Source organism: Prinia subflava (assembly GCF_021018805.1).
Source record: "Prinia subflava isolate CZ2003 ecotype Zambia chromosome W unlocalized genomic scaffold, Cam_Psub_1.2 scaffold_41_NEW, whole genome shotgun sequence".
NCBI lineage: Eukaryota > Metazoa > Chordata > Aves > Passeriformes > Cisticolidae > Prinia > Prinia subflava.
In genome coordinates this window covers 841,140-865,089 of record NW_026960614.1, presented here as the reverse complement: position 1 = coordinate 865,089, position 23,950 = coordinate 841,140, and the positions used below count along the sequence as shown (strand labels likewise).

Here is a 23,950-nt window from a genome sequence, read left to right as displayed (position 1 = left end):
TTATAAGTTCCAGTCCATTTCCATATAGCAGTCAACTGTCCAATCAATAATTCTAAATCATGAAGCTTCATCCTCCTGGCTTGCCTCCTTTTCCACGTTGTTTATGCTCCGGGCCTGGAGTTTGAAGAGAGTGTCCTTGAGTCCCCTGCTGGGACAAAAATTACCCTGCTCCCATCATCCTGTGAAAAGATCCCAGCACCACTTAATACCAAAGTGAAAGCTACCCACCAAAGTAAAAACAGAAAAATCCAAACCTAAGGCATCACTGTGGTCATATAGATGTGATAAAAAATCGGATATATCCTGCTTAATAAAACAATAAATACAACTATTGGTATATTTAACTTAGAAAACTTTGAAAGTCCTGGTTAACTGAAGCACACAGGTACTGTACATTTCAAATAACTCTTCAAAACCCAAAGCTGATGCACAGGCCTGGTAGGCACCTTACAGCTTTATTAGGAAATGTTTCTGTCTTTCTGCATTTTTCTTCAAGTTTAACTTCTGGAAATTTTATTGCACCTATTTTTATATCTTCAAGCTTCACCTTTGTTACAGAACACCTCTGGCTCTGAGACAACTTTTAAAACACTTTCGTCTGAGTTCTGTCATAGCCTATTTAAGCATATATCTATCCTCTCCTCTTCTAGAGTGTTTGAATATCAGTCAATAGGAAAGTTTTGTGATAATCCTGGAGCTTGTTCCTTTTCCTTATTTTCAGCTTCTCTGCTCTGGTGGAGCTGGTCAGTGAACTGATAGCTGGATAAACTGAAACAAAAGGATTATTCTTCACTACTGAAGAATAAATATCTGATGTTTAAGCCTTAGTTAATTATTCACTAAACTGTACTGAAGCTTGGACAAAATGGTTCCAGGAAATAGACAGTCTTTAAAATTTCAGCATCTAAATTCTATGTTCTACATATGAAATATTTGGAAGTTTGAAACTCTATTCTGTTTGCTCCGTAGAAGTACATTGAAAGTAGATTTTAGTTTAAATGAGTCGTAATTTTTATCACTTAGTATCTCTTCCCAAAGGTGTGACAGAGATGGAAGATCACCCAAAAAGATTATTCCAAGGATCCACTAACATGCTAACCCCCGAGACTGCACATCAGGCGGACCTTGGGGCATGGTAAATGCTGTGCTGTTTATTGTCCCTTTCAGTAGAAGCATTACAAATCTTTTTTTTTCTAGCAGTGATAGTGCTTGAAGGGTTTTTTGCTTGTTTTTGTCTTGTTTTAATAGAGATATCTCATAATGTTACAACACTGAAATTATCACAATAAACAGGCAGCAATGTTCCCTACAATTCTGCAGTTTCTAGGCCTGACTGAGAACATGGGATGTTGAGCATATGTAAGAAAAGACACCTCATGGATGATAGCTTTTGGAGTCTGATTCAAATTGCAATCAAATGTGAATGCTGATGTTTTTTGGGTGAATTGGGTTTTTCTTCTTTTCCCTTGTTCTTAGTCACAGAGGAACATGAGTCTGTCTGACCCTCCCTGGAGGGGTCTATCTGACCCCTGGAGGGTCAGAGGATCTGGGAGGAGATAAAAAGTACTTTGTTAAAAATTGTAGTGATTGGTAATAGCAAGGGATTTTGATCTAGTGTTTTAGTCAAAAGATTAATCATATATAGGGTGTGCCCACACAACTGTAAAGGGTTGTTCACAGTATTTCTGTCTTTTTGCCTCTCAGCTGATGTACAAGTCATGCAGAAGCTTTGAGTGGCAATAGCAAAATAGATGTTTTAAAGGTATTTTAAAATCATATCTTTTTTGCACACCCTGTTTACAGTGGGGGTAGCAGTGTGGGTTCAATTGCTGCCTCTTGGTGTAGGAGATGGTAATTTTAAAAAAAATCACTTTGCTGCTTTCACTGATGATTGATCAGCTGTAGTTATGAATTTGTGTCATGTGAAATATGTAGTGCAATGGAGGATGGACAATTTATCAGTAGCTCTCTTGGCAAAAAGGCCTCTGGCTGTTGTGCTGGCCCAGGGCTTTGAGGATGGAGTAAAGCTGGCAGTGGATTGTTTGGTCTGGAACTTCTGATCTGTGCCCCATTTGTGGGTGAGCAAAGGAGGAAATGGGCAGTGTCCTGTGTGAGTCTGGAAGTGACTGTGTGTGTAGCTGCAGGTGTATTTCAGATCACAGGGCTTGCTGCTCCTTCAGAGATGTACCTGTGTGTTTAGAATGGCTTTGTGATGATTTGGGCTGGTTTTGGGCACTTACCTGAGCCAGTGCCTCATTTCTCATGCCCCAGTGTCGCTGTGTTTTCAGTCTGTCCTCACATGCCCTAGATGACAACAGGAGCAGTGCAGGCTCCTCCTGTGACTCCCCAGCTGAAGTTGGCACCAGCACAGATTCTCCAGTGTCGCTCTCCAACTCCAGATCCCTGTTTTTGCCAGTCGATCTCATGGCCAAGTTACCGATGAACTGAGAAGCAGGAATCTGCTGACAGACACCGGGAAACAGGCGGGATATCACCCAGACTTTCTGTTGTGTGTAACCCATTCTGTTCCTCATAGGAACTTCCATCAATGTCATTACTTCTAGAAAACTTCCAGAATAGTTCCTTGAGGAGGAATTCACCTTTCTAGTGATTTGTATGACGTTTACTACAATAGAGAAGCATTTGGGCTGCAGACCCGTTGGGTGCTGTCAGTCAGCAGGCTGCTGGTTCGCAGTGGATGTGATCTTGGCATGAGTTACAAACACTGTATGTGTCCTGCTTATGGAAGACTTGGCTTGCCAGCAGCCTGTATCCTCCCTGCCTGTGGAGGAGCAGATAAATCACATTTGTCCTCAGCCTAAAACCAATGAAGCAGCTTACTAATTGTTTCTATTCCCAGAGTGTTAGATATTTATATTTTTTTCTTCTTCATATGAAAGGGAGAATGTTGCAGGGGAAAACTGATTATTATTCATATTATTATGTTCTATTATGATTGGCTCTTAATCAATTCTGTGTTCCAGTGGATGTCAGAAAAGAACAAATTGGTAAATTGTCAAATTTATGTGTTGGATTTTATTCATGATCATGACTCCTGTTGTGACTAAATCTAAATTAGGTATGGAACATTTTTCTGAGGTTTTGTATCTGGCATTTGTTTCTTTTTCTTCCCCATTTAGATGATGTATAGGAGTGGTAGATGCTCTGTTAAATGTCTTTTAATAGGGAAAAATAGTGACAATATTTGGATCAATACATTAAATCCTGAAATTTTAGTATTTAGTACTTCAGAAATGCATTATTTTAAGTCAGTATTTGTCCTCATATATGACAGATACAGTGAGGAATCTTAAATGCCTTTTGACAGCCTAAGGCCATCAAACATATTTTATCTGTGTTTAATTTACTGATGTTGCTTCCTCAAACAATGACATCAAGTAATTTCTGCTGTTGAAAACTTCAGATGCTGATTAAAAGCCTGGAATCTGGTAATCTGAGATGCTTGAAAAGTCAGTGTGTTGAGGCATTCTGATCTCAACTGAAATTCCCCAACAAGGAGGAAGAATTTCCAGACCCCCCTATGGACAGCTGTATGGGATTTTTCAGTGACACCCTCATTGGGGTTCTGCAGCTGAACTCCCCTAGCTGAGTCCCTCTTTTTATATGTCTGTGCATCTCTGCTATGTGGTTTTAAACCTTCTCTCCAGAGGTTAAGAATGAAGCAAAATGTTTTATTTTTAAATGCTAAATCTTTGTAGTGTGTCATAAAAGTATGGAAATTTCTTCAAGTAGGAGATAAACTTGCCCTGAACTATGCTGTGAAAGATTCACATGGATGAAGCTTTGACTGACAGCAGCCATCAAAATGAGAAATGGATGACTTGGAGTGCAAAGGCCTGGTGACCTGAGGGCCAGTGACCCATTTCTGTGTGTCCTTATTGTTGAGAGAAAATAGAATGTATTTAATAATCTGATTCTGTTCTAGTTAAGATACTACATGGTCTACTTCTGATATCATTCCTCTTAAATTATTGTAATAATCACCCTGCTGGTTGCAGTCCCTCCCCAAGTCCAGCTGCCCTTTGTCCCCAAGCAGATGCACACGGGAGTGCCAGGCTCTGTTTGTTCTCTCTGCTGAGGCAAAGTTTGGCTTTGCAGTTTCAGGTTTGTGCCAAAGAGTTGCTGTGCATTCACTCTTCTGTGATGAGAGCAAGACTTTTTTTTTTTTAATCTTGCTTATTTTTGAAGAATGAACCTCCTGGTGTCTCTTCCAGTTTCTGTTAGAAGACACATCAGTATAGGGGGGTTTAATAGCTGAGTGTGGGTCAACTTCTCTCTTTTCTGTTGAATAATTATGCTATTTTTCAAATAAGTGCAAGTAAATGGAAAAATAAATTTGTTTTGCTGTTTCTGCACTTTTTTAGATAACCATATTCTTGTTTACTTCTGGGATTAAATGCTTTCTTTTAAAATCAGAATATCTACTCTAATTTACTTCCACCCAGTCTAGTTAACAGGCAAGTAGGTTTTAAAATCTCCACCAGAACTTACCTTGTTTTCCTTGTGCAATGCTGTCTTGCAGGTCTGTGACAACTCTAGGAATAAAGAAGAATAAACTCAAACATTTCTGAATACAATTTACATGTGTCCCTAGTTTATACCTAGAGGAAGTTGTAGTGAAACAGTTTAGAAGACAGAAGTTTCTGCTGGCTGGTGGGAAGTACTGAAGGTCTTAACTCTTGGGAAAAAGTGGGGAGTCTTTGTGGTTTGCTTTAATAGGGCAGTTAATCATAGAATCATGAAATGGGTTGAGTTGGAAGGGACCTTAAAAACCATCTCGTTCCACCCCCTGCCATGGGCAGGGATACCTTCCACCAAACCAGGTTGCTCCAAGCTCCATCCAACCCAGCCTTGAACAGTTCCAGGGATGGGGAGTCCACAGCCTCTCTGGGTCAATTAATGCTGTTGGAGGAGAGTGAAATAGTTATTTATCTGTATCCGTTCCTTTCCCTGCTTTTGCAAAGCAGAATGTGCATTCAAATTGTGGGAAAGTGTAACAGGATTTCTTAGAAAACATGGACATGACGTATTATGGAATGAGGTTTGAGCTGTCCCAAACTGGGCCTCAGGTTTGGGCCGGCTGGGCCCCAGGTTTGGACTTGTGTAGAAGTAGATAAGCCTGTGGTGCAGTTAGAATTTAGGTTAAGGTGTGTGTATGGATTGGATAGGATAGTTAGAGTAGAATTATGGTAGCTACCTTAAACTGAGATTGTTTGCATTCCTTTTCATGTTGAATGCCAATTAGAAAACACCTGCAACTGTAAACTATTTGAAACTGTATATAACTGGCCATTTTGGGAATAAAGAGGAGAACGTATGACTTCACCATATTGGTTGTGTTCTGCGTTGCTCTGTCCAGCTTCCATATAGTTATTAGAGACCCTGGTTTCATGTGGCACCCAAACAAGGACTCTTTTGTTTGCTTAAATGCAGTTTTATTACACTGAAATGCGGATTTATTACGCTTGAATGTGGATTGGGGTTTCTTTTCGCTTGAATGCGGGGTTTTGAATTTTTGTTTTTCATTTAAATATGGATTTTGCTTGAATGCGGTTTTATTACGCTTGAATACAGGGAAAAGTCTCTGCGCTTGTGTCTGCACCGTGAACAAAGTTCAGACCGAGTATCCAAACCGGACACGGAGCTGTGACGAGCTCACAGAGCTAGAAGCTGGAGCATGATCCGTCTGGTTTCATCTGGAGAGAAACAGCGGCACACACTGGAAAGGAGAGGTAAGGGGCCGTGGCGTGAAACAAAAAAATAAAAGTAAAAAAAATGGAGGAGTTCCATGCAGCAATGCAGCTTCTCACAAATATTGTCTCTAAAAGAGGCGAAAAAGTAAAAGAAACTGACATAGAACAATTAGCTCTATGGTCCAGAAAGAAAGGAAAGTTAAGCCAACCATCGCTTTTTTTTTAGTGAAGCAGAAGGGAAGGAAATAGACGAGATGCTGTGAGATTCAGCCATTTCCAGGGGAAAAGAAAGTAAACTAGCTACAGAGCTAGCGCGGTTTGGAAAAAAGTTATAAATACCTTACAAGTGTTCGCAGCTGAGCGAATAGCAGCCCAGGCAGCAATCCAAGCACTGGAGGCACCCGGGTCTGAATCGGAAGTGGCCGCCATTGAGCCAAAAGAACTGCAGAGACCTTCTAGGGTTGCGAGGTTTTCAGTATTAATTCCACACATCCAGTTAAGGGGAACGCGGCCCCAGTTTGCTCCTCCCTGAGGGACGTGGTAAACTCAGTAACAAGCCACACGAGCCGAACACCGAACACCGGAAGCTCCCCTGCCAGCGGTTAGAGAGACTGAGAGCAAACGGGAAGTGCGGCAGACGCCAGAATCTGGGGGCGTGGTGAAAGATAAAGAGACAGGCGAGGCTGAACGTGGAGCGGGGCCAGCACAAGAGATGCAACAGAGAAGCAGAGTTCAGGGCGGTGACGAGAGAGGGGCGGCACCAGGCGCACTGATGGTGCAGGCACATGTGACTCAAACCACCAAAAGAAACATGGCGACTTCCGCTGCCACTTCCGGAAAACTGGACCCGGTCGGTCTCGACGCTGCCGCTGGCAGCGGTGCAGCCAGCCACCCACCAACAGCAAATCATTGCAGCCCGATGCCCCCTGACTGATTCGGAGTCGGAGGGCGAAAGCTCTGAACCCGATATCCACGGCACACCGCAACCACAGGAAAAATTATAGCGTTCAGATGAATTGCAACAAATAATAGCTAAACTTGCTGAACTGTCAAATCGCCAAAGCCAACTTGGAAAGCAAACAGCTGCAGCGTCCCAAATTTCTCCACAAAAACTGAAAAATTTTTCAGCTTTGTCTTCTCTTCAATCTGACCCGTCATTTTCTCCTGCTGCACAGCAGATGGCGCTGCCAGCCACCCAACAAAATCCAATTCAGAGGCACTGGGCAGGCATTTTAAAAGATGCAATTTTAGAAGGAGACCTTAAAGTAGCCAATTCTATTGCTTGCCCAGTCATTATAGAGCAGAATCAGGCTCGATGGGAGCCCCACGAATGGAAAGTGTTAAATTCAGCCAAGCAAACAGTTTCTACCTATGGAGTCAGGTCAGAAGCGGCCAGAAATATAATTCAGTACATCTTCACAGCTGATGTACTTTGCCCAGCAGACTGTTCCAGCATTGCATCTCTATTGTTAACACCCTAACAGTTTCTCATTTTTGAATGAGAGTGGAGACGTTTAGCCACGGAAGAGGCAAATAGACATCAAATGCTGGGAGATCCATTTTATGGGCTCCAGCCAGATATGCTGACAGGACAAGGACCATACGCTACAAACAATGTTCAATTCACTTTTCCAATTGAAATCCATCAGATATCTCAAGCATTGGCTCAAAAAGCTTTACTCTTAGTTCCAGAAAAAAAAAAAAAAAACAACTCTGCATCATATGCTAACATTAAGCAAGGAGCTACGGAACCATATGGGCAACTTATTGACTGGCTTTCGGCTGCTTTGAAAGATGCCCAAGACTTACCTACGGAAGTGCAAGAACATCTGTTTCGTTCCCTTGCCTTTGAAAATGCTAACTCATGTACCAGAACCGTTTTAGCTTCTCTCCCTCAAGGTTGTGCAGTTGATGAAATGCTAGTAAGGGCTACCACAGCTGAACAAAACAACCAAACAGCAGCATTCACAGCGGACATGCAGAATGCGATGCAGCAACAGGGACACATCATTGCAGCTTCATTGACGGGAGGCAACGTCCACCATCCCAGCAACATCACAAGACCAGCACCCAGCACTGTTTGTTTTTGGTGTGGTGAGACAGGCCATTTCAGACGCGTCTGTCAAAAGACTGTGTGGTGTCACAAATGCAACCTAGACACTCATGCCTCTGAAGTTTGTCGGAAGCAGGGAAACTTCAAAGCCAGCGTGCTAAGGCAGCGCACCAGGAGACAAGTCAATGCCTTGACCCAGAAGACCCCGAGAGTGGTTTCCTAGTTAAAAACAAGCCTGCCACATGGGGAAGCCTCGGCATGGATGTAACAACAGCAGAAGAAGTTACCTTACAAGATAAAGAAGTGACCCTCGTTCCCACCAATGTGTATGGTCCAATGTACAGCACAATTTCTTTAGTTGGGGGATTGCTTCTTGGAAGATCCTCCACAGGCAGACAAGGCGTAATCGTGCTTCCAGGAGTCATCAATGCAGATTACACTGGACAAGTGAAAATAATGGCTTATGCTTTGCAATCACCTGTGACAATTCCGAAAGGAAGCAGGATCGCTCAAATTATAGCATTTGAAAACATTTTACCACGTTGACAACGACCAAGAGAACCAACTGAAAAGAAAAGAGAAGACAGAAGCTTTGGGTCAACAGGCCATGATGTCCATTTTACAATAAGCCTGAAAGATCGCCCAACCAGGACGGTTCAATTACAGCGTGGTTCCCACAGCATCACCCTGACAGTACTGCTTGACACCGGCGCAGACATTTCCATCATCAATCAAATGTTCCGGCCGTCTGATTGGCCTTTGCTATCTCCCTGCACCCACGTTGTGGGAGTGGGTGGAATGACAGTCCCCTCGATAAGCAAAGATCCTATCAGCACCATCTTCGAGGACAATCAAGTTATCGTGAATCAACCCTACGTTATACGTCTACCTAAAAAGCTTACAGGACTGTTGGGCAGAGATGTGCTTTCTCAACTTGGCATGGTTTTAACCACTGACCAGCATTTTTCTTGATGGCCACTGCAGAGCAGCCACCCATTCTGAAAATTACCTGGTTGACTGAAACCCCTGTATGGGTTGAGCAGTGGCCAATGACCAAAGAAAGGCTGCAAATTACTAAACAACTAGTACAAGAACAACTTGAAGCTGGACACATTCAGCCCTCTGTGAGTCTGTGGAACACGCCAATTTTTGTTATCCCAAAGAAATTGGAAAAATGGAGACTGATACACGATCTCCGAAAGGTCAATGAACAAATGCAGGCAATGGGTGCTTTGCAGCCTGGTGTGCCAGCACCAACTATGATACCTCAAGGGTGGAAGATTGTTGTAATCGATCTGAAGGACTGTTTCTTTACCATCCCGCTTCATCCACAAGACACTCAACGCTTTGCCTTCACTGTGCAATCTGTTAACAGAGCAGCCCCAGCAAAACGATATGAATGGACCGTGTGACCGCAGGGAGGTCGCAACTCGCCCACCATGTCTCAATTGTTTGTTGATTTGGCCTTGCAACCAATTTGCCAGCATTTTTCAAATGCGATGATTTACCATTATGTAAATGATATTCTTATTGCCACCAAACAGCCATTGGCAGAAACAGATTTAGGCTGGTTGATTTAACAATTGAAACATTGTGGACTGATTGTAGCTCCAGAAAAAATACAGCGATCAGCTCCTTGGAAATATTTAAGTTGGCTGATAACAGATGCACAGATTCGCCCACAGAAGGTCACTTTACACACCAACATTTCCACCTTGCATGATGCTCAAAAACTTTTTGGGGACCTGCAATGGGTTCGTATCATTGTAGGAATCACCAATGATGATTTACAACCATTTTTTACCATGGCTTCATGGTGGTGATGCCAACAGCCCCCGAGAATGTACCCCCGAGCAGCAAAGAGCCTTGGTTCAGGTGTCGGAAAAGCTACAACGTGGTTGGAGTGCTCGCCGTGTGGAACATCTCCCACTGTCACTCTTCCTATCCAATGCCGATGCCTGTCCACTTGCCACTGTTTTTCAATGGCAAAAGAAAAAGGGGGAACAACGATCTAAGTTTTGGTCAACAGCAAGTTTACTAGAATGGGTGTTTTTACCTGTGCAACCAAAGAGCCATGTCATGACCAGAACAGATGCTCTTGCTGCATTGATAAAAAAGGGCAGAGACAGAATTGTAGAGATAGATGGAAAGGAACCACCAGACATCTGTGTACCTGTGAGAAGTGAAGATTTAGAGTGGAAGCTGAGACATTCTGTGGCAATGCAAGAAGCATTGCTGGGTTTTACAGGTGTGGTTCACAACCAGCAGCCAAAAGGCCCGATGTGGACTCTAATCACTCGCTATCAGTGGCTAGAGAGACCTTTGTGTTCCCTGAAGCCAGTTGAAGGAAGAACAGTTTTTACTGATGCCGGTCGAAAAACAAGAAGGGCTCTGTGTGTGTGGCAACAGCAAGGACAATGGATGCAACATTTAATTAAGAATGAAGCAGGAGACAGTCTGCAAACCCTTGAACTGAGAGGAGTGTGTTAGGCTTTGCAGACCTGGAACAAAGAACCACTCAATGTTGTTTCAGACTCTTTATATGTAGTTGGAGTTGTGCAAAGAATTAAGGATGCACTCATCTGGAAAACCCAGAATCAACGTCTTGGAGAACTGTTTTTGCAGTTAAAAAGCATGCTGAATCAGCGTCAGAATGCTTTCTGTGTCATGCACATTCGCAGCCATCAATGCAACAGCGGTTTAGGAGAAGGCAACGCACGAGCAGACGCTGCAGTCAGTTGCGTGGCCCATGTCCCTCCACAGAACTAATTTGTGAGGGCTCGTGACAGTCACGAAACATTCCACCAAAATGCTAGGGCCCTGCAGCGACAATTTCAGATTCCCCTGAATGATGCACAAGGGATTGTGCGTGCCTGCCCTCAGTGTAGCCATCATGGGCCTGGCCTTGGCCTGGGCATGAACCCAAGGGGAATGAAAGCTTTAGAATTGTGGCAGATGGATGTAACTCATGTTCCAGAATTTGGAAGATTGAAATATGTCCATGTCACTGTTGATACCTATTCTAAATTTATCTGGGCCACAGCACAATCAGGAGAAAGAGCTTTGCACGTTGAAAGACACCGATGTGCCTGTTTTGCAGTGATGGGTGTGCCTGTAGAAATCAAGACCGATAATGGTCCAGCCTATGTCAGTCAGCGAGTTGCTAAATTTATGCAGAAGTGCAGAGTCAAACATACCACCGGGATCCCTCACTCTCCCACTAGTCAAGCTATTATAGAAAGAGCTAATCATACCCTGAAAGAATATTTAGCAAAGCAAAAACAAATGATGACACTGATGTAGCTAGTCGATTATCCAAGGTGTTGTTCACTTTAAACTATTTGTGTTTGGCAGAAGGAAGAGAAGAGCCTGCAGTTGTGATAGATCATCATGCAGTGAAAGAGGGAAGACCACAGGCAATTCCAGGACTTTATGTTTATCACAAGAACATGGAAATAGGTGAATGGCAGGGACCGAGTCCTGTGTTGTTTAATGGTCGTGGTTATATGTGTGTTTCTACAGGAGAAGCAGGACCTGTTTGGGTGCCAAGCTGATTTACCCGTGCATGCCCCCAGTCAGAAATAGCAGCTAACAGTGATAACCGCAGTGACAGCAGCGACTTCCCTGGAGCACCTGGTGATGAACCTGAGACTGCTGAAAATTGACTTTTTAAATCAGAAAAATAGTTATATAGTTATAGTTATAAGATTAAGATAAGTGATAAGTTATTTTTAATATTTATTGTTAAGTAATAACCAGTTGTTTTTTGGTTTTCCTTTTTCTTTGTAATAGAACTAAACAAGACAACCAACACGATGAATAGAATGGTGGGAATCAGAATGCTTGTTTTAGCTAGTGCTTTAGTAGAAAGAGGATCAGGAGTGCTTGAAATTGACCCAAGACAAAATACATGGGTCACTTGGGCCAACCAAACTAGCCAAGATTCATTTTCCTTGTCCTTAACTACAGCATCAAATCCTTTTCGGACTTGTTTGATTCGAGTCCCAGTAGACTCCATGACAGAGTTCAGAATTTGGTCTCAAGTCAAAATTGATCCAAATAGTGTTTTGGGAACACAAGCTGTTGCCGTTGCTTAGAGTTGCTAATACTGAGCCCCAAGGGCTCCACCTTTTGGGTTCTGTACCAGGGAATTACTGTTTGATCTTTGGACACTTTGTTATGAATTCAAGTTTGTTGATTGTGGACAAAAGGCAACTGAAGAATGGCAACACTTGGCTGTCTCCCAGGTCCCCATTGTATTTTAATTACATTGAGTATTGTAACAATTGGACTGAGTCTGTGACACCGTTGAAAGGTGCAGCAAGAAAATTGCCATCAGTGATCTTTCTCATTTGTGGAGATAGAGCCTGGTCTGCAATTCCCCAAGAAGCTTTAGGAGGTCCATGTTATTTTGGCAAATTAACATTGTTTGCTCCCAGCATTCATCAAGTTTTTGGGTTGTCTCAGAAGACTCGACGAGCCAAACACAGTGTGTCTCAACTAAGCCCCAATTGTAAAGATAGGGTAGAGTTATAGCAACAGACAGCTGTAATCTCAGCATCATTCCTTGCCCCAGGAGTTGCTTCGGCACAAGCTCTCACACAGTTAAAAAACTTAGCCTGCTGGACAGGAAAACAAATTAATATAACATCTAATATCTTTAGTGAGCTTGTCAAGGATGTTAACGACATCTGTCATGCAGTTCTTCAAAACTGGGCCGCAATTGACTTTCTCCTTTTAGCCCAAGGGCATGGATGTGAAGAGTTTGAAGGCATGTGCTGCATGAACTTGTCAGACCTCTCTCAATCAATTTACAAACAGCTGTCACAGCTGAAAAGCAACATGAAAAAACTTGTAGTTGTTGACACTGACAAATGGCTCAGGTCATGGGGTTTCACTGGGTGGATCAAAGATTTGATCCGTTTTGGTGTGGTGATTTTTATTGTTATTATAGTTGTTTTAATTATTGTGCCTTGATTGTTACAGTGTATGCAAAAAGTAACCAGCTGTGCCTTAGAATCAGTTTGGATAGCTCAAAAAGCAAAAGAGGGAATTGTAACAGGATTTCTTAGAAAACATGGACGTGACGTATTATGGAATGAGGTTTGAGCTGTCCCAAACTGGGCCTCAGGTTTGGGCCGGCTGGGCCCCAGGTTTGGGCTTGTGTAGAAGTAGATAAGCCTGTGGCGCAGTTAGAATTTAGGTTAAGGTGTGTGTATGGATTGGATAGGATAGTTAGAGTAGAATTATGGTAGCTACCTTAAACTGAGATTGTTTGCATTCCTTTTCACGTTGAATGCCAATTAGAAAACACCTGCAACTGTAAACTATTTGAAACTGTATATAACTGGCCATTTTGGGAATAAAGAGGAGAACGTATGACTTCACCATATTGGTTGTGTTCTGCGTTGCTCTGTCCAGCTTCCATATAGTTATTAGAGACCCTGGTTGCAGGAAAGCATCTCAGTGTTTTATCTCCACATCACCAAGAAGCTGCAGTTTTGCTCCCTGGAGTCCAGTGACACATATAGGGTTCTTTTCCACTGAAATTAAAAGTTCTGGAACCAATTATACTCCAGATTATGTATCTGGATGCAGGGAATCAGGATGTTATACAATGCACATAGTCAACCCTGTACTTGTCTCGTAACTGATGCTTTTAATATTGCCTCTGCTTCTCTCTGGGATTCTGCCACAAATGGCACCTTCCAAAAATCACATTTGGGTTCGGCACTTGCTTGGTCTGGTTGAAAATTATCCTGCAGAATTTGTTGGCAGTTAAATCATATCTTGGGCCACTGTGTCTTCCTTGACAAGTGATGGGTGTTTTTCTTCCTTCCACCTTCTCCAGAGTGACACAGTTTCCAAAGGAACGTTGGTGACTCTGCCAGTGCTCAGGGAGCTCTATTTCTGGAATGAACCCTTCAGTGGTTGCTGCATTTAGCAGAGGGATAGATACTTCCCTCTGGCAGAGAGGTACAAATGCCAGGAAAAATGAGCCTCTGCCTCAGCTAGATTGACTTGCAGGATCTTCTGTGTGTTGCCAGTGAGGCAGTTGACCTGAATGCTCAGCTGAGCAACTGCCCAAGGTCCTCCTGAGATCAGTGTAAGAGCTTAATCCTAAATTCTTTCTTCTCACCTTTTTTCAGAAAACTTGAATGTAAACGATCACCAACCCATAGAAACAAAACAAGTCTCCAAAGTTTGGTGAGACTGAGATATTTCCATTTATAGATGTGTGCTGTGGTTCCAGTATCAGTGCTGTTTGTGAGTCCAGCCCTGCTATTGTGCAATGATTTGCCGGTGAAGTGACTGGAGGGACCTCCAGCATCCCATGAGCTTGAGAACAGCTTGTGCCTCCCTTCGCAGTCGTCATTTCAGAAATGTTCACTTTATGTTGTTGTATTCTTAAATATGCTGGAGTCGTAACTCATTTACTTAAAATAGAGAGCTTCAGGAGTCATAATTAAACTGTGTGAGCTCTTCCTATCCTGTTTTAACCAACCTTTCTCATCACCAACAGGCAGATGGAGTTTAAGTTGATCCCTCTTCTCCTGGAAGCAACAAGTTAAAATATTTGTAAATGCATCTGAATATTTACAGCTACAGTACAGTAATTAAAACCTTACTGACACAGAAAGGAGTGCTTGACAAGAATCCTTTTCAGTAACTGAGTGTAAAAATTGTCACCTCAGGTTCATTTTCTAGGGGTGATTGTTTTACCTGTACCAGTGGAGCCTTCCCATTTCTGCATATCTGGTGGGAGCATCTTTGTTTGATAAACTTGAGAGCAGTTGCCAGCCAGCCCAGGTCTTGCTCAGGAGATTCTTTTCCTCTGGCATGGAGCACTCAAGGCAGACACCCTGCATCCCAAAGACCCAGACCCCACACACACGCTGAGACTGCTTCCACCACTGGGGCTTTGTGGTAGAAGCACAAGAGAGGAGGTGAAAAAAAAATAAGCCACTGAAGGAGGATAACCTTGTTTGACTTTCAGTAGCTGGCTCAGGAGCAGAAATTTCAGAAGAGGGGAAGAGTTGCGTGCATTCAAATGAAAACCAAACAGGCTCCACACGCCTTCGTGCTGGCTCCCCTGTGTCTCTCAAGGAACTGGTGAGACATCCCCAGTGCCACAAAGATTCCTCAGACAAATCTGGCATTTATCAAATTTAAAATTCTTCTGTTAGTTTGGTTTCTTATTCTTTTATTTGCTTCATAAGAGCCTTGGAAAATGCTTGCTATTTTAAGACTTCCTGCTATGACAATTGTATTTAAATGTTTAGAATTTTGCTGGATGTCGACCCAGGTAGGAAGAGCTGCTCAAGAAAAAGCAGGTTTTGCTGCAGAGACTAATCTTTGGAAATGTGGTTCTCCTGGTTAATTTTTGTCCTTGTGAGGAGAAAAATCAAACCCATGATTGAATAGCATGTCAGGTTTTGTGGCACAGAAATCCGGTACTGTGTTGTCTTTTAAGCCAGTTTAAATACAGCTGGCACTGAAATCACTGCAAGAAGCTTCCTGCTAAAAATACATCATCATCCTTTCATTTTAAGTTCATTCACTTCAGCAGTCGGTTTGGATTGTGGAGATTCCTGGCAGATTCCTGAGGGAAAGATGCTAATGGGTTTGGTGATGTTGATGAAACATGGGTTTCCAGAGACCCACTGCAGTTTTGTCTCTTGATGGTGGTTTTTTGTTTGTCAAAGCAAATGTTCATCTAATGCCTTCATGTTCATACCTCAAGCCCACTGCGTGTGCACTTTTCTAGAGAAGAACAGTCTCATTTTCTTACTGTAAATCATATTTTGCTATTGAAAATTTTATGGCTAATTTTTTTCTTTTTTAAAACTGGAAAGATGGATTTAAGTTCCATTACAGGGCACCTGTTACTCAGGTAGACCTTCTTACCAGTCTTTTTCCTCACAGTGAGGAGATACCCATAGCTGCCAAAAGGTACATTCCTTAGATAAGTGATTATTTCTTAGCTACACTGCTTACATTACAAATTTTACTGTGATAGTTCATCTGCAGGTTATATGCGGCCTACCAAGCCTTAGCATGACTACGACTAATGTTAACTATAAGGTTCTCTACTAGCTAAATACGGTTTATTTTAAATCAAATGGCAACAACTTCCCCCCTTTTGAGCATTCTTCAGTCTTCTGCAAGGATGCTCAATTCTCAGTTGTTATCGGGTCTTCAAATGCTGGGTTCTCTTGCCCGATAACATCTTCATACTTCGGAGGAGTCAATTGAGACAGTTGCATCTCGTTGGTTCTTGTCAAGGCTTTCATCACTCTTCTGGTACATTTTGTTTCTTTCTCGATGACTCTTAGAACACACTTATATGCTAGCCAAACAATTAATAACAGAATTACAATCAACAAAATGTATTGTATCACAGACGAAACCCATCCAGAAACCTGAAGCCCTAAAGATTCAAAAATTTCTCTGATCCAGTTATGTTGTGCTTCCTTCTCAACATCTTTTGTTTTGGATTCAACGATTTCCAATTGAGAGATATCTTTTTCTACTTCAATAGTCATGTTTGGAATATGGATGCAGCAATGATCGATTCTTGTTTTTAGATACTGACACACACCATGCTCTTTCAGCAGGAGCATATCTAGTGCCATCCTGTTCTGCAAAGTCATTCGGGATGTGGCTTGTAATTGCAAATTTATATTTTTGAATCCTTTTTTAGTGGCTGCTGCTAATCTTTCAGTCTGCCCTAGCAATTTGTACAGCATCTCTCTGTTCCTATAGGTGGCTATAGGTGCAAATAGTGATTCCAATGCCCATCTAAATTTAACTCTGCCATCACGTTCGTGCCATTCATTTTCTAACTCAGTGAATGCATCTACTTCTCTTTTCTTCCGGTTGGATTTTAATTTTGATTGCTTCCATAGGGGACAAAGAGTGGGGATTCCTAGAGTAATTTGTGTCACTGGTCCATCTATAGGAATATGTGTGGTCCATTGTCCATGTCCTATTACCCAAACTAAGTTTCTTGGACTTTTAATTGTAGTGTCCTTACAGCTTACAGCTCTCCTAATTCTGTTACTCCAGAGTGAGTTTACTTTGTCTAGTATTGTATGATTGAATCTCCTGCATTCACATCTTCACTTAAGTAGTACTCTAAGGGGAGCCAGATTGATCTGATTTTCAGGGGTATCACATGTAATGACATTAGTGCAATCCCAATTTTCTCTAGCTTCTTTAATTTCTCTTGTAGATGTTTCTGTCTTGTAGACTTCTAACAGGGTTTTATTTTTATTTCCTGTCCATTGTATACACCAACTCACTGCTCTAATATAGCTGTAGTGTTCTAGTAAGCTCGGACCCTATACAGTTTTCTAATTATCTTAAATAACTTGTTGCTGGCTTACATTTTCACACTTAACTTCCTGGTAAGGTTGCTTTGTTCTAACTTCTACATCTTCGGTAGCATACAAGGCTGCGTTCCAGACATTCTTTTTGACCGTCACTATTTCTCTTTCTTTTCTTTCAATGTGACATACAGTAGATATGTTTTCTGCTACCTCATGTGGTAATGGAATGGGAATTATTCCCCATGGAATTGGTTCTCCTGCCGCTTGTGGAAGTGGCAGGCATGCTGTGATTCGGGATACGTTCTGCACCATCCCAAAATCTCTAATCAGCCCTATTATCAAATTTTCTCGTTCATGACTTTGGTGTACAGCTACCTCTCTACGCTTCTTTCCTATTGGGGGTACTATGTGAGGGGGTCTGGTTCCTTGTCCAGCTTCTACAATTCTTATTCTATAATCGGCCTCAATTCTACATATCACTAAACACAAGTATTTTCCTTCAGTAAGACCAATTTGAGGGTTACTAATGTTCAGCCATCTTATACTTTTTCTAGATTTCTCCCACCAGCTAATTCCTTGGTCTATCTTATCCCATGACTTTGGCTTGTTTTCTTTCTACCATTTGACTTGCACAGTCTGATTACATCCCTGTTTTAACATGAATGGGCAACTCATCTTCAAAGGAAGTCCATCCTACATATCTTGTCCAGCCCAAGGGGGGTCTATCTCTACAGATTCTTGGGATGGAGCATCCTTCCACAACTTCCAGGGCACTACTCTCAATGTAATTTGTTTATAATCAAAGCTCTTTCGGGATCTTACAATACACATGTACCTTTTCATATCTTTTTGACTGACTCGCTTCAGCTGTAATGTGGTGTTTCCTTTTTGTGCATCCTTATCCTAAACTGTAGTAACATTTGCTTCCGGATAATCAGCACTTTTCTTCCAGGTTGCTCGCACATTCCGGGCTTCAGTTTTCTGGTTATTTGTTATTAAACAGGTCAGGTTCACATCCATTCCTTCCATGACACCGACCACTGGTTCGGTAACTGCAACTACAATAGAATCAGAACCATTAACACGGATGGGTTTCGTCAACACCAGTAACAATATAATTAAAAATGCTACTTTCTGCGGAAAATCATCCGCGTGGGAGAGACTAACTGTGTCCCCCATTGCACAGGGACTTTCTTGACCCGAGTGTAATGGATCTATGAGTCGATTCTTTCGACCTTTACTGCCGTGTAAGTTGTCAGGATTACTTGATGTGGGCCGTCCCATGCTTCCTTCAAGGGGTGGGTGGACCAATTTTTCACGTACACTTGGTCTCCTGGTTGAATGTCATGCACCGGATTTTCCAGTGGCATGGGTCGGTTCCATTGCAAGGTTCCCCTTAAAGCATTAAGGATTTTATTTAATGACATGACATAACTGAATATTGTCTGATCACCTTGCACATGCAGATCTCCTTTTAACACAGTAGCATGGTATGGTTTCCCGTATAGAATTTCATATGGACTAAGCCAGTGACCCCCCTTTTGTTCCAAAACTGCCAGTATCATGTGAGGCACAAATACCTCTATTTTCCTCCCCAAAGTCAATTTTCTGGCCTCCTGGATGAGGATCACTGTGGCCGTAACTGCCCGCAAGCATGACGGCCATCCAGCACTAACTGGGTCCAGTTGCTTCGAGAAATACCCCACCGGGCGTTTCCAGGATCCGAGTCTCTGAGCCAGCACCCCAAGTGCTAATTTTTGCCTTTCATTCACATATAACTGAAAATCCTTGTTCAGATCTGGGAGGCCTAACGCGGGGGCCTCCTTCAAGGCCTGTTTTAAATCCTCAAAAGCCTTTTTCCTTTGTCGGTCCCAGTGTAGCTGCGGTTCTTTCAGGGCCTCATATAAGGGCTTAGCTAAGAGCCCAAAATTCAAAATCCACAGCCTGCACTATCCTACCATTCCTAAAAAGGACCTCAGTTCGTGGTGGTTTCTCGGCTGTGGTATAGCACAGATAGCTTCTACTCGATTGATTCCCAATTTTCTCTGACCCTGCGTAATTTCACATCCCAGGTAAATAACACTTTGTTTCACTAACTGGGCCTTCTCCTTTGATACCCGGTAGCCAGCTTGGCCTAGCATGTTCAGCAGTGCAATTGTCAACTTGAGGCAAATTTCTTGTTCTTCTGTTGCTAGAAAGATATCATCTACATACTGCAATACCACATAAGAGAAAGGAGATTCTCTTACCTCCGTTGTCTTCCATACGTCTAATTCCTTTGCTAGCTGATTTCTAAATATCGTAGGACTGTTTTTGAAACCTTGAGGTAGCCGAGACCAGGTGAGCTGTCTCTTTCTTCCAGTGTCGGGACTCTCCCATTCGAATGCAAAATATTTTCTGCTTTCCAATGCCAGAGGGATGCAGAAGAATGCATCTTTGAGATCAATCACAGAAAACCATTTAAATCTTTCTGACACAGATGTTAACAATGTGTACGGGTTAGCCACCACTGGGTGAATGTCCTTTACTATTTCATTAATAGCTCTCAAGTCTTGTACTAACCTATACTTACCATTTGGTTTTTGTACTGGAAAAACTGGAGTGTTATATTCTGACTCACTTTCCTGTAAAATTCCTTGGGCTAGGAACTGAGTGATCAAAGGTGCTACCCCTTTCCTTGCTTCTAATTTAATTGGATATTGTTTTACCCTGACTGGTTTTGCCCCTTCTTTCAGTTCTACCACCACCGGCTCCGCTGCCTTGGATCGTCCTGGATTTCCTGCTTCCCATACCCAGGGAACTACTGCATCTTCAATTTCTTTAGGTATCGGAGAGGGGTCTACTTCTCTAATCACAAAAAGCTTAGCGATCTCCTTTTCTGGGAACTCTAATTTTACCCTACCTTGTTCAAAGGATATTTTGACATTCAAGAATGACAGCAAATCTCTTCCGAAGAGATGTTTAGGGGAGTTGGGCATATATAAAAATTGGTGATCCCATTCTTTTCCTCCAAATCTTAAATGTGAAGGCTGCAAAAAGGGTCTTTCTTCTACTTGTCCTGTAGCCCCCACTACCTGTATGGTAGTGTCACTCAAAGGTCCTAACCGTTTATTCAGAACAGAATGGGTAGCACCTGTATCTACTATAAATGCCTGCTTTTTCCCATCAACTTCAAGCACTACCGTCAGACCTTCCTCTAGTCAGCTTTGATTTTGATAGTTGCTCAACACCAATGCCTGGGCGACCCCTTCTGGGTTCATTGGGTAACCCCCTGAATTACCAGATGCCCCTCCCAGCCCAGCTTTCACAGGGCACTCATTTTTCCAATGTCCTATTTGTCGGCAGAAAGCACATTGATTAGAAGCAAGCCCCCCTTGTTGGAGTCCTGGGGAAACCATCCCTCTTCCACTTGTTCCCATATTTTGAAATCCTGCCCTTCCTTGCCCTCGACCCCGCCCGAAGCTACCTCTACCCCTCCCTCTACCAGCATTCGTTTGCTGCAGCACAGCTAACAGACTCGCTTGTTGCTTTTTGTTAGCTTCTTTTTCTCTGTTATTGTAAACTTTCCAAGCTATTTCCAGCATTTTATCCAAATCCCGAGTATCCTGTCTCTCTAATTTCTGCAGTTTCTTACGAATATCTTCCTGGGTCTGACCTAAAAAGATTAAGGCAAGCTGCAACTTTCCTGCTTCACTGTCAATTTCCAAATCTGTGAAACACCTGGCTGTTTCTTTAAGTCGTTTTAAAAATGCCGAGGGTGATTCATTCTTATCTTGTCTCACTGAATACAATTTTGACCAGTTTAGTGTTTTGGGCATTCCAGTCCTAATTCCCTCTACTAACAACTCCTGATATTCTCTGATAGATTCCTTTCCCGCAGTCTCATTCGGATCCCACCCTGGATCATCACTGGGCACCAAATCTCCCAAAGTCCTTCTGCCTGGATACAGCCTGATCATTTCCCGAGCACGCTCTTTCATTGCCCGCAGCACCATCTCCCTCTCGGTGGAGTCCATTAGGGTGTCTAACAAAACTTGCATATCGTTCCAATCTGGATTCTGTGTTTTAATAATCATTTTAACCACCTGTGCCACTCTCTCAGGATTCTCACGGTAAATGATCGAGATATAGATGATGTCGCTTGATGGTCTGTGAAGGCGACAGCCAAGGTGTGAGTTGCTGGTGCCAGCTTATCTCCGGAGGTCCCCTCCCGGTGCTTGAGACAGCTGCAAGCTTTCCCGAAAAAGTCCTTTTGTTCTTTTCAGAATGGAGGCGCCAGCTGTTTCAGGGTGGTCAGTTTCACCATCTGCTGCAAAATCTCTTAAAACATAAACTTTTACCTGATATCACTTTATACAATTTTATAAATTTCCAATTTATCATAAGAACATGAATTAACCATTCCACGTTTATAACACTAGTATATATGACAAAGCAAACAAACAACAACTACAGCATTAATAATAAACAGAACCAGGAACTTAGAGGGGTTTCTTTCACAAAGCCTGGGACAGTTTGATCTCGGTGCCCCTGCAGGACTCTGAGAGACTAAGCTGGAATGGTGGAAAATCCTGGGCTGGTAGATGAGCTCAGAAGCTCCATGATGGTAGGTGGAAGGGCAGAGATGTCCCCGCAGGGCAGGGCCAGTGCGGGGCCACAGGGTAGCAGAAAGCCTCAAAGCAGTGCTGAAGAAGCAGCAGCGGTGGGGGCAGGGCCAGTCCAGCAGGGCAGGAGAAGGCAAGCTCAGGATCCCTGGGTACATAAGCAGATGATGGTAGATTTCTCAGTGTTATGAACAAGCTTCCGTGTCAAAAAAAAAAAAAAAAAAGAAAAAAAGGCTGGGCTGTCCCTGTCCTAGGGGTTTTTTCCTGTTTAACCCCCACACACCAGCCAGTTTGAGTGGGGAGGGAAGCTGCCCTGAAGAGGAGTTGCCTGGCAACACTTTCCTACCTCATTAAAAAGTGAAAAGGAGCAGCTCTGGTCTTAATTGCCCGGTTACTGTTCTTTGTAACGACCTCTGCTGTGACCAGGACCAATGCATATGCATTTGTATATGCAGATAGGGCCACCCCCATGGATCCTGGGAGGGTTTTTTGGGGAAACTGCACCCTGGGACAGGAAGCTGGATTCGTCAGAAGAGAATTGCATAGTGCCCTGGCCAAGCGGGGGGTGGATGCACCCCCTGGCCTGGTTTGAAGATTCGCCATGACCTGTGAGGAGCCTGAATGGAATGGGAACTGGCCAGCTGACCTGACTGAGACAGACAACGGGAAACTCTCGAAAGTTTTTCCTGAGGGCAAAGAGTTGACTTAGCACGTCAGTGGCAGACTGCTCACCGCCCTGCTTGTTGATGGTTGACCAGAGAGTACTCCTAGCTGTTCCTATGGGAACAAGGACTCGGCATCTACTGTTTGCAGTAGAACGATGAACTGGGACAGCACCTGCTCCTTCGGATGGCTGCAGCAGCATGGAAAGCTCCGATCGGACTCTGAAATCCTGCTGATGACTTTAATAATGAGCTGATCACTTTAATAAAGAGCTGAATATTAATAAAGGCATATGCCCTATTCTTTTCATCAGGACGAGACAGAGTGATGACCATGAACTCTTCCCGCAGCAAGCAGCAGCCCGACCGTCCTCCCCGATGCCGAGATGAAGAGAGCGAAACTGCCCCCAGCTCTGTCCTTTACCTCCCCCAAACCTCGTGTTATCTCCCCCCTCAGAGAAAACTCACAGAGACCCAAAAACAATAGGTTAGCCCGGTGATACAATCTCCTTTGACCATTTCTTTGTTTTGGTCAAGGACGCAGTACTTAGTCTCCTAGCAACTTATGGGGAAAAATTCTATAAGTAAACAAAAAAACAACAAACAAATCTAACCCCCAACACCAGTCCATGACTGGAATGCCAGGATATAGGGGGAAAAAAGGTTTCTGTTGGGCTTTTATAATCAGCTTGGGCACAACAAAATGTTTAGCCTGGCTGTTAGGTGCTAAGATAAGATACCACATGGCACTTTTATCTCCCCAACTTCTCCTCCATTCCCTCACCTTTCCCCAGGCAGCAGCAGGTTAAACCACCTGGTGAAAATCAGAGTTCACAGTGTAGGCACTGAGGAACAGTGAAGCTACAAGAACAGAGCCCTGCAGTGGCAGGAAAACACTGACCCAGCCAGGAGCTCAGTGCTGGAGGGAAGTGCTGTGCCTGCAGCAGGCTCTGGCACATGGCCTTCTAAACCAGCTGGGAACGTTTTTTGATTTTTTTTCTTAGTGAATGTTAATGTTTTACTTTATCATCTGATGCTGATTGATGGATGACACAATCCCAGTTCTTCCAAGAATCAAATTGAAGTAGCATTATATAAGAAAGAATGTAGTCGTTAACAACTTTTTTCAGCTTTTCTTTCTCTTTTTATTTTTTTTTTAAGAAACACTTTTTTGCACGGTTTCTTTTATTTCCATACACAAGCAGAAAAGTGACCCATAACATGCAGGGGGAAAGTTAGTTTGATTTCCAAATTTTATTATTCATATCAGAGCATACGCTATAGACTTCTTACAAAGATTTGTCTGTATGAATCCAATGCAGTAATAGCTGCCCTTTTAAAATGTCAAATGAAGGGAAATACTTGTATGAAACAAGATTAATGTTCACCTCAAATATGAAACTGGCCTTTAAGCAGGAATTTCTGATAGAAAAGTCTGTGGCAGCTGTGGGGGGAGGGATGTAGAGAAATGCTTTTGCTATTTCACTTAGTTTGGTCTCTAAAATAGAAAAAATTATGTATTTTGTATTAGTACAAGTTCAGCTTCCGTTAATGCCACTTCCATGCATCCCTAAGAAATGAAGGG

The 23,950-nt window shown here is 42.9% G+C and overlaps 2 protein-coding genes across 6 annotated transcripts in view; both read left to right on the top strand.

Annotated features, from left to right (window-relative positions):
- Window positions 1-13,159, top strand: part of LOC134565223 (P2R1A-PPP2R2A-interacting phosphatase regulator 1-like) — a 30,709-nt gene extending 17,550 nt beyond the window's left edge. For 3 of the 5 annotated variants that reach the window (XM_063424719.1, XM_063424718.1, XM_063424717.1), the window contains 2 exons: window positions 1,039-1,135; window positions 2,289-4,585. In XM_063424719.1, coding sequence (XP_063280789.1) covers window positions 1,039-1,135; window positions 2,289-2,448 — 257 coding nt within the window. In that variant the 3' untranslated portion in view covers window positions 2,449-4,585. The other 2 variants (XR_010083822.1, XR_010083823.1) reach the window with 2 other exon arrangements.
- Window positions 1-23,950, top strand: part of LOC134565216 (integrator complex subunit 6-like) — a 417,942-nt gene that overhangs the window by 271,051 nt on the left and 122,941 nt on the right. The gene's annotated exons all lie outside the window — the stretch shown is intronic.